The sequence below is a fragment of the Rattus norvegicus genome, chromosome 2 (genome assembly GCF_036323735.1).
Source record: "Rattus norvegicus strain BN/NHsdMcwi chromosome 2, GRCr8, whole genome shotgun sequence".
Lineage (NCBI taxonomy): Eukaryota > Metazoa > Chordata > Mammalia > Rodentia > Muridae > Rattus > Rattus norvegicus.
In genome coordinates, this window is record NC_086020.1 from 177,342,096 (window position 1) to 177,360,122 (window position 18,027).

An 18,027-nucleotide genomic window follows, 5' to 3' on the forward strand; every position below is an offset into this window, starting at 1 on the left:
CATCTCCACTACAGTTGCTCTGAGCCTTCTTCCTATGGGAGAAAGCAAGTCAGAACCCAGAACAAGGGAGGTCTCCACAGGGCTGGAGGGGTCCAGGGGCAGGGGCCTTAGCCATAGCTGGTGTTCGAGCCTCCAGGTGTCTCTGGAGGACAGCTCTTCTTCCTTCTTGCCTTCCAGTGGAAGCCACTGTTGTACTGGAGCATGAGAGGTCCCTGTGTTTTGGTAGAGTTCCTTAGCTGCAGTTTAGAGGGAGCTAAGAAGGCACAGGCTAACTGTGAGGCAAGGTGCCTGGTGGGGGCACTGCTGGAGTGATGTGCTGCAGGAATGTGGAGCCTAGATCTGCAGGACAGCTCACTGGACGCATGGTGATGATAGAACGGGCTTGAGAACAGCGCCTGGGTCCTAGAGGGTGGGAGCTGGTACTGCCCACGAGAAGAAGGGGAGATGGGTATGGAGAGGACCTGGGCAGCAAAGAAAGGGCTAAGAGTAGGGTCAGAGATCAGTTGATTTACCTGCTGCCCCATCCTCACCCCTAGATCACTTGCCAGCAGACAATGGCTCTCCTCCTGGTACACCTTCCCACTCACTTTCCCTGCCCTTACTCCTCGGGTCTCCCCACAGTAGGGACCTTGTCCTGACTCATTTTCTGCCCCCTGATCTGATAACCTGGCAGCCATGAGCAAAGACTGGTTGGTATCCCCCTGAAATGGTCCCTTGTGGAGGGACGGGTGACCTTTATCTGAGCGTGGGGCTCCCACTCTTAAGTCCTCCCAGGAGGTTGTGTAAGTGAAAGAAAAACAGAGGAGAGGGGAGAGAAAAGAGGAGGGAAGAATGATAGAAAACACAAACAGGAAAAAGGGGAAGACAATGGAAGGGTAGGGGCGGAAGACGCATGGTTATGGAGAGCAGGCACCAGTCAGCACAGGCCCCCGTGCCTCTCACATACTAACATGCTGAACTGGTGATTTGAGGAGAATGTGTCTTGACTTACACATTCCTTGACCCTCCGCTTACCTCATCCAACTCTCAACCACCTCCTAGGCTGGGCCCTACCATGTCAGTCCTTCTGGTGGCTCCTTATAAACACACTGCTTTCACAGAAGGTCCCTTGTCCCGTATGTCTAGGCCCATGCCAATACACTTGTCTCAGTTAAACATGGCTTTTGCCACGGTGGGGTTGTTTGGAGTCTAGCTTCGTGAAGTAGATACCAAGCCCGGCTCACTCTTCCTTGTTGACTGAATAAAGAGGCTAACCTCGGACACGATGTGTGTGAAGAGCTAAGTTCGGTGGGAGTCATGTTTGATCTCTCCTGTGATGGTTCCGTGAACCCAGGAAAGCTGCAGCATGCTTCCTGTCAGAGAGAATGCCTAAAACGTGGAGAGGCAAGCACTTACCATGGCTAGACACTGCAGGGCTAGCATGGGAAACCTCCCTGCCCACGCCCTCTTCACCACACACAGCCTACGGCCCTGGAAGACACCTCCCCAGGAATAGTTCTCCTTCCAGCCAGTCACTCTTCTCCACTTCCACACATCTTGTTAAACATTTCCCAATCAGAAAACATAGAAATATTTTTTAATAAGAAGAAAGAAACACTGCAAATTGAGAACGCTTTGCCAGGTGAGCCATCTGGTTTTTGATTTAATAACCATCCAAAGAGGTGGACAGCACTCCCTCCGAGAAGAAGATGAATTGTGGAGGGACGAGCAGCTGGCTCCCCTCAAACACTGCTTCCTCGCGAGGTTGTGGCAGGGTGGGGGGAGTGGAAACAACCAGAGATGCGGGGAAGCTCAGCTGGTGTCATCTAGATGTCCCTGAACTCTGGTGGCTCTGCTTCCTCACCTCTGGGTGCATGCTGTTAGTTCCTAAGCCTGGAAACAAACGGCTGGATTTAGATGTGCCTTGGAAAGATGCAGCTGTGAAAAGGGAACACCCTCACACCCCTAAACTCGAAGTCAGCTCTTGATAAACAGTGTACCACGTCAGACGTGGCTTTCTGACCGCGTCGTGACAAGTGGTCTCTAGGACTTGTGCTCTGACTTTTGTTTCACCTTTGAAGACCTTTATAGGAGCTGTCTTTTGGGTGGGATAAGCAGGAATAGTTCTGATGTCCCTGAAGACATTTACTTTTCAGATAACTATGAGTTTCAGTGACTTCTTCACACACACCCCACATTTCCCTAGAACCCACAAAGCCCTTGAGAAATCCCAGTGATGGCAGGCCCTGGTATGCTAAGGATATTTGATTTTTAGAGCCAAGTAGGGGCCTGGACAAAGGCAGAAGTAAGGACTCCATGACCAGTCTCCCCTTCAGCACTAACTTGTCAGGCTCCTTCTGAGGAGTCACACACAGCCTTGCCATTAGCCGGAGGCAGAGGCACTGCTAGGCCAGCGATGATGCAGCCAGAGGCAGAGGTTGCCCCCATGCCTTGTCCTGCATTCTGTGGGTTCTGTGCCTGGGCTGGGAGGAGGTCAGGTTCCAGCCTTCTCCTTTCTCTTGCTAGGGGAAGCCAGTTTGGTCAGTTATCATTTGTCGTTGTTGTTGTTGTTGTTGTTGTTGTTGTTGTTGTTGTCGTCTATATGTGAGATTAAGGCAACAGCCCTCTAGCTCTGTTAACTTTGTCCTGCCTGTTTGTGCCAGGGCTCTGACTAAGTGGGCTGTCCTCTGTCTTCTTCCATGCATTTGCTTAGCAACCATTCACTGAGTAGCAGGGACGCATCAGTAAAGGGGTGTGGCAAATAGGAACAGCAATGACAAAATCAAACGTGCATCATGCTGGGTGCTGCAATGAAGGGGTGGTGGGGAGGGGGTGTCCCAGGACAGGAAGCCGGGGCCTGGTAAGAGCAGCAGGAGTGCAGGTGGGATCAGGGTGACCCAGAGTCTTACCAAGACGCTGATGTGAGCCAAGGACTACTGTAGTCTAGGGAAGGGACTTCTGAGCATGGGTAGCGAGTAGGAAAGCTAGGGGATGGGAAGAGTTCAGGCCGCTGAGGTGCTGAGTAGATGTCAGAGGAGGAAGGGGAGGTTTATGGCAAAGGACCTCACAGAGGCCCCATGGGTCTTTAGGCACTTGGAAGTGCTGGCTTTTGCTCTGAAGGATCCAGGGATGTCTGTTGTGCTCTTTGATAGGCCATTCACTTGCTGCAGTGACACTATGGTGGCCCAAGGCGTGGCTGTGCAAGCAGAAACAGAGAAGCCAAATTAGCCGGCACCTTCATGGGCCTTGTGACAGGACAAGGGAAGCCTGAGTGCTCACACTTTGGAACTCTCTTTAAGGCAAAGCTGACAAGGTTTGGTGGAGCCAGGGAAGGGGCAGTGGTCCACCCAGAAGGCAGGGTGGCTCGGCAGACAAAAGGCGCTGCAGAGAAGCTGGGCTTTTCCCAAGCAGCACTCTCTGATGCCCGCTTTCCCCACGTCTGTGCTGCTGTCCTTGCCACTAGGGCAGAGCCCCAGGTGGGAGGCTCTTCCGGAGGCAATCACATGCCTCTATCTGTGTCACACACAGAAGGCTGACAGCTCTTCCACACTCTGGTAAGATGGGTCTGGAGTGATTAGACCTGATTCCCTGAAGACAGGATGGGGACAGGATTTGTTCAAGGTCACAAAGCCATTAAGGTATGAAAGACAGCCTTTGGGTGTTTCTCCAGGTCTGTTGAAACAAGTCTCACCCGAAAGGCTGTCATGGCAGGACAGCTAACAGTGCTCAGTTAGCCCTGTGCCAGGCTCTGTTCCCATTCACTGAATCTGAACTCTGTGAGCCGGTGTCTCCTTTTACTGGAAAGCCGGAGACAATGTACTGCATGTACTGTTTGTGGTCTGGTCCCAGAGCCTGTGTTTCACATTGACGCCAAACAGCAGCACAGAGCCAGGGCAACAGCTGGGTAATGAGGATGCTGTATGGTTGGGCCAGAGCAACAGCTGGATTGTGGGGGTGCTGTATGGTGTGGGAGTCAGGAGAGCTCCAGCCACCAGAGGGGTTTGCGCTGCGTCTTATAGGATCAATTAGAGGGCATCAGTGAAAATAAAGGCAGACATGGTGGGATGGAGAGGTGTGTGCACAAGGTAAGCTTGGGACAGACACCAAGGGAACCAGGGCAAGAGGCTTAGAAAGCAAGGTCAAAGGGAGTTGGGGGAGGACAGCAAGCTACTGAAGATGCCAAGGGGCAGGATGACCCGAGGAGAGCGGTGCAGTGGGATCCAGGCTCCCACCGAGCCAGATGCAGGCTGTGAGTTCTTCATTGGTGACCTGGGCAGAGAGCTCCAGGCTCAGTACAGTGTTTGACTGTGGGAATCTGAGCATGAACTCTAAGTTGAAAGCAATCATCATTTGGAAGGAGTTCTACAGAAGGGTTGGCTTGAGCTGTCTGACATTCCAACAAACAAACCAGCCCGGGACAAATGGCTGGAGCCATCACATCACTGAGATCCATATGGAAAGACTCCTGGAGAGAGTCTACTTCACACAAGTGTCCCAACTCGTTTGGAGACAAAGGAAGAAGCATATGCTCTTCTTCCCTTGGGCTTCACTCCCATCACCCTGTTCTGGAACTGGTCACAGCCAGTGTCAAGAAGCTGAGTTCTTATTAATAGTGAAAATCAACTCCAAGCTCAAGGAATTTGGCAGCCACTTTGGCCGGAGACAACAGCTGGGCTCCTAGCATACTCCCCTGAGCGACTCCAGTTGGTGTTGCTTTCAGGATGGCACAGGAACATCAGAGAGAGCCATATTCGTCACACAGACGTTTAGTGAGCACCTACTACATGATAGGTATGGAGGTGGTACCCAGAAGAGGCTACAAGAGAACTGTTACGTAACTGTAGGGTTAATAGGCCAATGGAACAGTATGAAGAACTCAGAAATAGAACCACTTCCACACGGGGGACGCACTGAGAGTCAGGGGGAGGACACCAGTTCCAGAGGAACTGCAGAAAGTCTCATCTTAGGGATGGAGGGGTTTCCTAAACACGAAGCAGTAAGTGTAATGACTATGGAGAAATACAGCTCCAACGGAGTCTGAAAGTCCATCAACAACACTTGAGGGCCAGCAAGGTGGCTCAGTAGACACAGGCCCTTGTCACCAAACCAAATGATCTGAGTTCCATCTCTGATCCACATGATAAAGGGAGAGAATATTCTTCTACATATTTTCCTCTGACTTTCATATATCACATCATATCATATCATGAGCCCCCTTAGTAAACAAACATGATTATGATCTCCAAGGACCAGGCATTCCAAGGCATCTCCAGTGGGTACCTATGGCTCAAGATGTCTCATGAAGTTAGGGCCTTTTTTTCTTCCAGTGTTTAGGTGTCCAAGCTCACTCCTGTGCTTGGTGGCGAGGGAAAGACCCTCACTGTAGGGGCCTCTCCATTGGCTTGCTTCAAGATATGACAATGAATCCTCTCAGGAAGAGCAGTGCCAGAGACAGTAGGCGAAAAATTACCAAGACAAAGCGCAGCCTTGCCACAGTCTAACTTCTGAGGAGAACTTCGGTTGCCTCTGCTACATTGTATGCATAAGAAGCAAATTACTAGTTCATTTCATATGCAGAGAATGGGGTTGCAAAGGTTGTGACTACCTCGGAATGGAAGGATGAGGAGCAGCCATTCCGAAGGCTACAGAGCACACTGTGAGGTAAAGTTCACCGTGAAGAAAACGAAGAGAGAGAAACCAAAAATCCAGGGTACTGATCTTGCTGTGAGGTTGTGATGGGGCACTGTGGGAGCACGCTGGAGGGGGCAGGGGCTTGGGGCTGGACAGCCTTTCTGGATGCTTATTATTTTCTTTTTATGTTTTGTGTGTTGGTTACTTTTTTTTTTAAATTATCCCTGCAATAAAATGTCTAGCAAAAACAACTTAAAGAGGGAAGACTTTATTCTGGCTTGTGGTCTGGGAATGTAGTCCACTGTGGCCGGGAAAGCATAGGGGTCAGATATGAGGCCACTGATCACACTGTGTCCACAGGCGGGATGCAGAGACAAGGATGCTGGCACTCAGCTCACCTCCACCCGATCCTCTTTAGGACCCCAGTCCATGAGGCAGCGCTCTCATGTTCAGGATGGTCTTCCTTGTTAATTAAACTTCTCAGAACTCATAAACACACACAGAGGTGGCTCCTTGCTGATTCTAAGCCCTGTTAAGTTTTGTCATTGCTATGGTTTGCTTGTGTTTGAGTTGAGGCCTCTATCCCAGACTGACCTTGAACTTGCTAAGTAGTTCTCTTGATCCTCCTGTTCCAACTCCCGAGGGCTGGGATCTATGGGTGTATGCCACAATTCAGTTATGTCAGTGCTGGGTTTCAAGGCCATGGCTCTATGTGTGTTAGGTATCTTGGTTAATGTTTTATTGCTGTGAAGAGACACCATGACCAAGGCAACTTATAAAAGATACTATTTAATTAGGGGCTTGCTTAGAGTTTCAGAAGGCTAGACCATGCTTATCACAGCAGGGAACATGGCAGCAGGCAGGTAGTCATGGCACTGGAGAAGTTACAGACAGCTTATGTCTTATCCGAAAGACAGAGAGAGGATGACTGCCTGATGTGGGCTTTTGAAACCTTAAAGCCCACCCCAGTAACACATCTTCTCCAATGAAATCACACCTCTTAATCCTTCCCCAAACAGTTCGACCAACTAAGAACCAAGCACTCAAATCTATGAGCCTTGGGGGCCATTCTCATTGAAGCCATAACATTAAGCAAGCACTCTACCAACTGAGTACTTGACCTTTGGTTTGCTTTTATGTTTGATATGCATGGCTGCAAAATGTTTTAATAGTTACTGATTATTTTATTTTAGGTTTTTTTTTTGACACTATCTTGCTGTGTAGCCTCTGAACTCACTACAATCCTTCTGCCTCAGACCCTTGTATGCTGAGATTGCAGATATGTGTCTCAGATCTTCCTGCAGGCTTCCTGCAGAGACTCTAAAGTCTGCGAGAGCCTAGCTCTCCCTACTTATCTGTTTCCGGAGGCATCTGACTTCCAAGGTTCTGCTGATGAACTCAGCGTTTCCTCCAGATCTCTAACAGTTATGCTCAGACTGTGCGCTCTGGCAGCTTTGGTGTCAAGTAATGTCTGTTCACTTCCTGTTGAAAGGTGAACTCTAGCTCTCTCCTCCCCCTCAGCTCTTCCTGTCCCCAGTTGTTTTTTTGTTTTTTTTTTGGTAAATAATAACTATATTACTTTGGCTAAATCAAAAATCAATGTTTACATTACTTAATCAAGGCTAATTTGAGTCTATTCATAGTTGGATCCCATAGTAAAACTCCATCGTTTTCCTTCTTCTCCAGAGCCTTTCATCTTCTCTAGAGTTGCTAATTATCACTTTTCTTCATTTGCTTAGGTTTCTGTGTACTAATCACCTGTTAACTCCACCGTTGCTGTTTGTCTGAGCCACTTGTCGTAAGTTCAGGCCTCTGATGCCTTTTTAAAAAGTTGTCTTCTGGGGTTGGGGATTTAGCTCAGTGGTAGAGCGCTTGCCTAGGAAGCGCAAGGCCCTGGGTTCGGTCCCCAGCTCCGAAAAAAAGAACAAAAAAAAAAAGTCGTCTTCTGAGGCTGGCACCAGAGCCTCCTGCCTTCAGACTGGTGTCCTGGTCTTTTCTCTTTTGTAGGACATATTTCTCTAGCCCTGGTCTTCTTTCTCCTGGGCTTTGGAGAACCTAACCCCACAGGGCTGGCCAGTTTTATGTCAATTTGACACAAGTTAAAGTCATCTGAGAGGAGGGAATCTTAATTTAGAAAACACCTCCATAAGATCTGGCTATAGAGCATTTTCTTAATTAGTGATTGATCGGGGAGCCCAGCCTGTGGGTGCTTCTACCTCTGGGCTGCTGGTCCTGGGCTCTATAAGAGAGCAGGCTATACGTGGAGCAAGCCAGTAAACAGCATCCCTCCATGGCCTCTGCATCAGCTCCTGCCTCCAGGTTCCAGCCTTCATGAGTTTCTGCCCTCACTGCTTCTGATGATGAACTGTGAGTGAAACAAACCCTTTCACTCCCAAGTTGCTTTGGGTCATGGTGTTTCATCACAGCAATAGTAACCCTAATAAGACACTCAGTATGGCACCCTCGTGAAAACAAAGCTTCCAGACCAGAGGTTCTCAACCTTCCTAATGCTGTGACCCTTTAATATGGGTCCTTATGCTGTGGTGACCCCCAACCATAAAACTATTTTGCTGCTACTTCATAACTGTAATTTTGCTACTGTTATGAGCTGTGATATAAATATCTGATATGAAGATATTTGATATGAGACCTCTAGAAGGGTCTCTACCCACAGGTTGAGAGCCGCTGTTCTAGAACCTTGGAAATAGGGAAATGCCCTTTACTCTGTCTCTCTCAGACTCGGCTGATGCTTTGGTGTTGTCTTTGTTAGGTTTCTGTTGCTGTAATAAGATACCATGAGGCAGGGAACTTCTAGAAGAAAGAGTTTATTGGGACTTACAGTTTCAGAGGCTCTATGATCATTAAAGGAAGAACAGCAGCAGGCAGGCAGTCATAACACTGGGGCTGCCATTGAGAGCTCACGCCTTGAGACACAATCACATGGTAGAGAGTGCTAACTGGAAAAGAACCTTTGAAACCTTAAACTCGCCTCCAGTGGCACACCTCCAACAAGGCCACACTTCTTGACTTGGTTAGGGTTACTATTGCTGTGCTGAAATACCATGACCAAAGCAACTTGGGAAACAAAGGATTTATTTAGGTTACACTTCCATATCACTGTTCATCACTGAAGGAAGCCAGGAGAGGAACTCAAACAAGGCCGGGCCCTGGAGGCAGGAGCTGGTGCAGAGGCTTTGAGGGATGCTGCTTATTGGTTTGCTCCACATGGCTTGCTCAGTCTACTTTCTTATTGACCCAGGACCACCAGCCTGGGGATGGCCACACCCACAATGGGCTGGATCCTTCCATATTAATTACTAATTATAAAAATGTCCCACAGGCTTGATTACAGTTCAATCCCATGAAAGCATTCCCTCATTTGAATCTTCCTCCTATCTGATGACTCTACCTTGTATCAAATGGACAGAAAACCATCCAGGACACTCCCCAATCTTTCCCAAACAGTCCCACTAACTATGGACAAATCTTCACATGTCTGAGCCCATGGGGGAACACTGTCACTCAAACCATCACAGATTGTCTCTCTTGACCAGAATTCTGATTTGGAAATTATTTTCCTTTAGACTTCCTTTTAGACTTTATGTGTATGAATGTTTTACTTGTGTTGTGTGCCAGTATCTGCATCACGTGATGCCTGTGAAAGCCAGAAGAAGGTCACTGATTGGATCCCCTGGAACTGGAGTTACAAATGGCTGTGAGCCACCATATGGGTTTTGGGAACTGAACCTGGGTTCTGTGCACGAGCAACAAGTGTGTCTAACCACTCCACCATCTCTCCAGCCTCATTTTCTTTTAGACTTTTGACAGATGCATCCCATGACTTTCTAAGTTCCATGGTTTCTGGGAGAAGTCAAAAGTCGTAATCAGTGATTTCTCTATGTGACTTTCACCCCTTCCTCTCCTGTTATCATGGATCTGTGAAGATCTCCCTCCTCCTAGGTGAGAACGTTCACAGTAATATGCCTGGCCTGGAGCCTGTCGCTGTCCATTGTACCACGGGCTTTCGTAGAGGCTCAGCTCTTCCGTTCTGGGGAATTTTTGGGATGACTTCTTCAGTGATGATCTTCCCAGCCCCACCCCATGAGTTCTGTCTCTCAGGAACTGTTACCTGCATCAGTAGACAGATTTATCCGTTTTCTCATGCTTTATGTTCCTTTTCATTCTTTCGGTTTTCTTCCATTTGGGAGACCTGCTCGATTTCTCTACCTGCTCCATCCGACTGACTTTCCCGGCACAGAGCACCCGTTCTTTTTCCTTTATTGAAAACAGGCTCTTCTGTCAAATGATACATCCTGGCTACAGGTTCCCCTCCCTCCACTCTTGCTTAATAGGTGCAATGTCTTATGTTATCTCCCTTGCAATGTTAATTATAGGTTCCTCCCCACGCCTGACTAGCCCTGCCCAATAGTTCTCTGTGAATGATCTGTTTGATCAATCCTTATTCCTTTTCCTTTGCTTTAAGTGACTAATTTAGTTTGTCTCTGTATGTTAGAGGCCTTCGCCAGATGTCTAGAGGTTCCCGGTTGTTTGCTTATTTTTAGAAGGGACTACAAACTTAGTTGTAAGAGATTTGTAGAACAAAGGTAGGCATGTGTGTTTAATGAGATAGCTCTCCAGTCATACTCTTCCATAGCTCTTATTTATTTTGTAATATTATATAGGAGAGAGAGAGAGAGAGAGAGAGAGAGAGAGAGAGAGAGAGAGGCAGGCCATGGTCCACCCTGAAGGGAAAATTATAATAATTATTCTTGAATTGAAAGAAAAACTTCATCTTTTCTTCCTCAGCCCTTAAAGAAAAACATGAAACTACTTCCTCCCCAAATTTCTCTATTGCAAAAAATAGCATGAGATTAGTACGTGGATGTGTGAGATGTGTAAACCACTTAAAACTGTGAATAGGCTTCGAGCTGCTCTCCCTCCCACAGTCTGAATCACCAGCTGACTGTCGCTCATCACTTCCTGTTGGTGAGTTGCAAGTGGGTCTCATCTCCATCACAGCTCTCCTGCCGCAGCTCAGCAGTGGCTCCCAGCAGCAGGGCCAGGTCAATTAACGCTGGCCTCTCCGTCACCCTGCAAGAACAAGGGCAGCTGTTGGGCAGTTAGTGAGTGGGTGGCTTTCTTAGGTTCTATTTTTCCTCTCCTTATCACACAGCAGAGGGTGTTTTTGTTTGTATATGTATGTATATTTAAGGAAAATTTTGATTTTTAAAAAATGTTATTTTGTTTTAAGGCACATATAGATAGATAGGTAGATAGATAGATGATAGATAGATAATAGATAGATAGATGATACATAGATACATAATAGATAGATAGATAGATAGATAGATAGATAAAAGTAACCCACAAGAGTATTTTTGAAAAATCATAGAAAAAGCAGTTACTTGTCATCTTTAAGTGTTTTTGTTTGTTTGTTTGCTTGCTTGCTTTGTTTTGTTTTGCTTTTGAGATGAAGTCTCTGTATCTAGCCCTGGCTGTCCTACAAGTCACCATGTAGACCAGGCTAGCCTCCAACTCACAGAGATCTGTCTGCCTCTGCATTCCAAGTGCTGAGATTAAAGCCACGAGCCACCATACCTGACTTGCCCTGTATGTAACTGCCCTTTATCTCTGATCTCTGCACCCCAGAATTCACGCATGTGAAAGTTGGGTGTTGTGACACTGAGGCCAGGCAGCTGCTCAAGAACACCAATGCTGCAGGGTTTGCCAGAAAAGACCTGTGAGGTGCTGCAGGCACAGGGACGCACCAGTCACACACTACCGCACTGCCGCATGCTAATCTCGGTCAGCTGGTTGTCATTCAAGGCTCCCACTACTGCCTCAGGTGCAGCAGCAAACGCTTCCTGCCTGGGGCCTGACTTCTGTAGACTGTGGACAGCCTCATGCTCACATGCCAAGTCTCTTGTCAGTGGCCTCACAGCAGATTCATCTGGGACAGTCCTGTGAATACCCCTGTCAGGACTTTCCTCTGGTGTCATAAATCCTACCTTTTCCGTTTCTGCCCTTCCCATACAGACAGTCGCTGCTGATATGTGCCAAGAACCCACTCGGGGCTACAGACTTGCACCGTGCAGGCGTTGCCTGCGGGTTTTTTCTTTTAAATCTTCCCATTAGCAGATAGGGAAACTGAGTCAGTCACAGAGGAATTTTTTTTACACTACTTATCCACAGCCATGGAGTACAGTGCAGCTGGCACTGGACCACACCCAGATGTTGCTCATCCACCCTGACTGAATCTCAGTGTCCTCAGACCTGACCGGAGCTTCTTCTCCAGAAAATTCTCTTTCTGGCTAGTCACACTGTGTGCTACTGGCTGTGCCCTTGCAACGTTTGCTTCTGTGCTGCTGGTTCATTGTGCAGGCTCTGTCAGTCTGTCTGTCCTTCCCACTACCACTGAGTCTTGCTAGGCCACCAATCACAGGTCTAGTTTTGTAGCCTAGAGCCTGGGAGCCAGAGCCTGTCACACCAGACAACCAGAAAGGGGTTGCAGACCAAGGACAAGCCAGCGGGACAGTGGACAGATACCTGTCAGCTGGGGTGAGAGGAGAGGGTGGCACAGTGGGGCAGTGGCAGGCTCGATCCCGGAGGGAAGAGTGGGATGCTAAATCTGAGCCTCTCCAGGATGGCCAGGGGATTACAACAGGTCAGCCTGAGCACATGAGCTGGGAAGAAGCAGCCAGTCAGGCTCCTAGGAGAAGCAGAGCATGGCTGGGAATTGGAGGGAGCCTATTTTAAAACAGGGATGATGGGGCGATTGAAGCTATCTTCAACTGTCCCCAGAGGTTCCAGGTGCCCAGGCCCGTGTACAGGCAACAGTGAAAGCCACTGCCACCCATTGTTGATTTGGAACTGGACTTGAGGGCAGTACGGAGCGGCAGCCATCTTGCTTCCAGTTCTGCACTATGCAGACCTGGCTTCCTTGCTATTGTGTATCATCTTTTTAAGCATCCTGCTCATACTTCCTCTACCAGGGACCCAGAATTTCCTCCAAGCCCTCTAATGCCAAATACAAACACTTGTCCAGGCCCTCCAGCCTCTTCTGAGCACTGGTCTCCCAAGCCATCTGTCTACTGCAGAAGCCCAGGTGCCCGCCTTCCATGGACATATTCTCTCTAGGACACGTGCCAGTCACTTCCGTTTCTCTGCTGTCCAGTGGGGCAGCAGAGGTCATGGGCTTTGCATCAGTTACTTCCTATGCATCACTCAGCGTCTCTGTGCTTCTCGCTGCTTGCCCATCAGGACTTCGAAGGGCGCCATAAGAAATAGAGTGGGTTCAGAGCAGCAGCTATTCAGCAGGGCTCAGCAGATGTAATCCTTTGTACTGCCTCGGTGTTCCTCAACTAGACGCTTCTCTGTGGCTAGCAGCCTTTCCGCTTTCTCCAGGGGCATCTCCAGATACACTTGTGCTTGCAGATACCCCTGCACATGGAAGGAAGGGAAGCACAGGGAGGGTGGATCGGGGGAAGCAGTGCTGGGTGATCACTCACAGGTACCAGTCTCAGGGCATGGAGATTGCAGCTCAGTGTAGCTAGGGCTCAGCCCTTACCAGCCCTTGAATCTGTATGCTATCAACATTCCCAGAGAGTTGCCCCCTCTCCTCAAAAAGGCTGGTTTGATCTCTCTGCCCCTCGCTATGTTCCCCACCCAGTGGGTTCTAAGTAGCTAGCTGGGAGATTTATCAGGAGTAAGATTGTCCTGGGTGCCACTCATGCTGGTCCAGTAAAATGACCCTTTGAGGAAGGGCCTTCCTCCCTTGCCATCCCCCACCCCTGCATGCTGAGTTTGGGCCCCTTTTCCCCTGCCTGCCTGCAGAACTGTGCCCTGCTCCCACCTCAGTCCACAGTGCTACTGTCACAGAGCACCACAGACAGGATAAGTTACAAAGAAGAAAAGGCTAGCCCCCATGGTTTTGGATACTAGGATGCCCGTTAGACCACGGCATTATACAAATGCCAGTAAGTTTAGTGTTTGGGAAGGCACCTGGTTGACACATCTTCCAGAGGGAAGGAAGTTATGTCCTCGAATCTAGAAGGCACAGGAGCAAAGCAAGCAGACTGATGCACAAAAACTTTTTTAAGTCAGGTAAAAGGGCACAGGTCTGCAATCCTGTCATTTGTGGAGGAAGGCCAGAAGTTCAAGGCTAACTTGAACTACATAGTACAAATTATCTCTAAATATCCATCTCCCATCATCTGGGGAACATCTGCATTGGAGGAGGGAATACATTTGAACAATAGCAGGCACCTTCAAGCCGAATGTGGTGGTTCTTGCCTTTCATTCCAGCACTCAAGGAGACAGAGGCAGAAGGATCCCTGTGAATTCGAGGTCAGCCTGGTCTCTATAGCAATTTCCAGGCCAGCCAGAGCTACATAGGGAGACCCCTTCCAGAAAACAAGGGAGGTACCTGCCAGTGTCTCTCCTACGGAGCCCTCTGCCCATGTCTGTATACCCACAGAGCAGAGCCCCGGGGCCAGGTTCTCTGGAGGAAAGGGAGGGAACATGGCTAGAATGGCCTCCAGGCAGGGGACGTGATATTTCTAGCTGTGTCCTGCCACAAATATTTGAGTCAGAAGGAGGCTGAGCCTTTGTGAACATGCCAGAGCCCCAGCCTGTGAAGTCAGTTCCAAAAGAGACCAAAGCCACAAGGGCCTCCCTCTACACACACAGGAGATACCAGTCTAAGTCATTGTGTTCAGTGTGTGTGTGAGGGAGGGGGGGAGATCTCCTGTCCAGGAGCCTGTGATTTCTGATTAATCATATAGTCATATAGAAGGTCGATTTAGAAGGAAAATTTGAATATTATTCATGCATGATCTCAGCCGAAGCTGTCCTACCAACAGTAAAAGGAAATCTACAACGCGTCGCAGATCATGACGAAACATTTTTACCTTTGGGACTCAGCGGCTGTCGGCAGGCAGGGCCTGGGTAGGCTCTGATGCAGCAACTTCAGGAGCCTAAAGAGAGGTGGCCCGCCGTCACTGCTGTGGCTTCCCACACCACCTTAGACTGTCGCCCACAGCCTCTGCTCCCGGGAACGGGGGTCTCACGGACTAACTCCTGTCTTCCCTTGGCAGGTACCATGACCAGCAGGACGTAACTAGTAACTTTCTGGGTGCCATGTGGCTCATCTCCATCACGTTCCTTTCCATTGGCTATGGGGACATGGTGCCCCACACATACTGTGGGAAAGGTGTCTGTCTTCTCACTGGCATCATGGTGAGTACCGCCTCTGCTCGTGGCCCTGTCCTCAAGGACCATGCAAGAGCACAGAAGGGCCTTCTTGGGGAGAGGGAGGGGTGCTAGTCACAAGGCACTCATACCTATCCCCTGCAAGTCATGGGGCAAGCATGAGCTGGAGTTGGTTGCTGCTCTGACGCTCTGCTCTCTACCAGGGAACGTCAAGCTTATAGTTTGCCATGCTCCTTGGTATCAGTCCTGATCGAGTTTAGCTGGAGCTCAGAAATAGAACATTGAGCCAGCCTGAAGGGACCTGGGTCCTGGATGGGGTTGGCTACTGGCTTGAGTTCTGGTGCGTCCACATGGCTCTGGGCCAACTCTTGACTTTCCCAGGCTTTGTCTTCCCCTCTTGAACATTGGAGCGCAGGCTGTGAGTGTCAAATGCTTTCAGAATAGGTATCTGATAAAACCAGCAGGTCTCCTGACCGGCAACCAGCACCAAGGTCTACTTCTTCCTACCCTCAACCAAATGCCTCAGGCTCCAGGGGGCTCTTTCTTTTTGCCTTTTGCTGTGCTGTGTGCAGCCTGTGGGAGGGATGTGGTGCACAGGTTAGACACAGGACCAGAATTTTCACTATCCCCTCACAGTGGCCTCTGGGCCAGGCGCTCGACTGTCACCTGTGGCGCCTGCAATCTCTTGGGTAAAGTGTAACTGGACACCTGGCTGGCCTCCTCACTGGCTTGTGGACCCCAGGAAGTAATTGATGTGAACATTTTGGGTAAACAGTGAGAGCTGTATCCAGGCTATCTCCCCACTTTTGAAGCAATCGGGATTGGGGGATACTTTAGGGGTGGGATGGGGGTGTCCACTTTGATGTCCTACATGGAATCTCAGAATGAATGCCAGCCTTCCTTCTTTCAGCACAGGGAGACCCTCCTCTTAGAAGAGAAAAAACCCTAAAGAGAGGAGCACACAGCTCTGCCGGGGGTGGGGGGCATCGAAGCTAAAAACGGGGTTTCAATTCAGAGAGGTTCTAGGTTGCCACAGGTTGACCCTCAGATCTCTCAGCGCTGTCTTGCTCTGTCCTCCACCCAGTTGTCCTCCTGTCAGGGCTCCATTCTCACTGCTCCCAGGAAGCAGGACAGCCTTCCTGTGAGGCAGTAACCTGTGTCTGCAAAAGGGAAGGTACCAGCCCACCTCCACCCAGGGAAGGGAGACAGGAGCCAGCCGGCTACTAGGAGCAGAGGAGACCCCAGGGCGGTGGCTGGCTGGGCTGGCTGACCACAACCTCCTGTTCTTTCCAACTCCCAAGCAGGGCAGGCCCATGTGAGCGAGCATCCTTGGAACAGCCATAGTGACAGAGGCATAGTGCCAGGCTGGGATAAATCATGGTAAGTGTAAGGCTATAGAACAAACACCTCCCATGGTTCAGTAGGAGTCTGTCTGGCACAACTCCAACTGTCACCAGGAAACCAGGCAAAGAGTCTCCCTACCAGAAAGGAGTTAAATGCCACCCGAAGGCTGTGGCTCTCCTTCTGAGACTCCTGGATGAGCTTCGGCCCCACCCTAGTTCTCAGGCAGGGTACTAGGAGCCTCTCCGCCAAGAGGTGCAAGAGCCTCTGTTATTTTTAAATACCAGCCATTCTCCCTCTCAGCATGGAGCTGTGCCCCATCCAGGAAGCCGCCTGGGCCCACAGTTTCTCTGGCTCCTGGGTTTCACATCTCCTGGCTTTGGGCTCTAAAGCAAGTAAAAGGTCGTGAGACACTGACCTGAGACACTGCTTCTCTGTAGGCGTAGGCAGTGGTCTGCCTTTGCCTCCCCAGCAACCTCTATGGCTGCTGGGCCACACGGTGTTGCTTGTAGTTTGTGGTGAGACTCAAGCGGGAAGAGCAGCAGGCAAGGGACCCCACACTGCCCTCCTGTATTAAAATTCCAGCATGGGCTTTTCCTGGGAGCGCAGGAACACAGCCTGGCTCGAGGAATATAAGCCTCTTCCCACAAAGGCTCCAGCATGGCACAGTCCCTTTGTTCATTGTCAATGTCTTCACCCATATTAAATGCCACTCGCTCTGGAAGCCTGGTGGCTTTTTTTTCCCTATTCAACACGACTCTCCAGCTGAGTCATTCCTTTCTAGGGGCTCACATTGCTAAGGCCACCCTCCCTCAACATGATGTATATCTCCTGCTTATTATTCCAAGGGCCTTGACTAAAGGTAGGGCTTCCTGTTTGGTTACCATGGACACCACCGAGGCCAAGGCAAGGGCTTCGCAGGAAGGGAAGGGGAGGGAAGGATTTTGTGTGCCTGCTGCAAATGCCCTTAATCATTGTTTTCCTTTGGTAATCCAGCAACTGCATAATTATCCACCATTAGGCAGAGCCTATAGCTGTCTGGACAACTTGACACTGTTGGCTTAGGCCTGGAGCACTTGAGCGCTCACTCATTAACACAAATCTACCTAGAGCTCCGGCATCTTCCCATGAGGAATTTTCCAGAATACTTTACAATGTAGTTACTATTCAGCACCCAGAAGCAAAACAAAGCTCTGGCTTAGCTTCTGTGGGTATCTGGGAGAGCCACAGCGTCCCCAGAGTCTTCCTGGTGGTAATTTCATGTCAGCTCTGTGTCCCAGATATGGATGCACTCTGTCTCCCCAATGCGGGTTGCAAACAAATGGGCCTTGTAGCTGTCCAATGGGACAGTGAGCTTTCCCCAGCAGTGTCTTGAGAGATGCCCCTTGAACTGATGAAGAAGAGGTGACACAAACAGAATGACACTGGGGGCAGCGCAGATGGCTTAGGAAGACATCTGCTTAGTGTCCTGCCCCATGCAGCTCTCCTCAAACGCCTTGGTTTCCAAGCTGCTGATGGTATTTTGGCTGTCCCACAGGATCTACTGCAGCCCTGAGTCGACCGTAAATGTTCCTGGCCGCCCTCTTCCATGTGTCACGTTCATTTATGTTTTATCTCCTTTTATGCCTCTTTAGTTAAGAACACCTCATACTTTTCCCCCTCAGGACACTTGTTTTTCCAACATCTAAGATTTTCCAGCTGGACATCTCTTGGAAACAGGAAGTGGGAGGCCTGGTGTGGAGCGGTTGGGGTCCAGATTTGAGCCCAAATCTGCTGATGACTTAGATATGTTCACCCCTCTAGACACCCCTTCTCTGGTCAGTCTGAATACTCTGCTTACCTGTATACCTTGGGCAGTCTGGTCTT

General features: G+C 49.5%; 1 protein-coding gene and 1 long non-coding RNA gene across 5 annotated transcripts in view; one reads left to right on the forward strand and one right to left on the reverse strand.

The window, feature by feature from the left end:
- The window catches only part of Kcnn3 (potassium calcium-activated channel subfamily N member 3), a 151,574-nt gene that overhangs the window by 114,820 nt on the left and 18,727 nt on the right, over window positions 1–18,027 (forward strand). For all 4 annotated transcript variants that reach the window (XM_063282418.1, XM_017591053.3, NM_019315.3 and 1 more), the window contains one exon: window positions 14,706–14,847. In XM_063282418.1, the coding sequence (XP_063138488.1) occupies window positions 14,706–14,847 (142 nt within the window). The remainder of the gene's footprint in view (window positions 1–14,705; window positions 14,848–18,027) is intronic.
- Window positions 10,252–17,109, reverse strand: LOC134485639 (uncharacterized). The gene is made up of 2 exons (XR_010063855.1): window positions 16,580–17,109; window positions 10,252–10,701 (listed from the first exon to the last, which is right to left on the reverse strand). It is a non-coding gene; the product is annotated as an uncharacterized LOC134485639 (long non-coding RNA).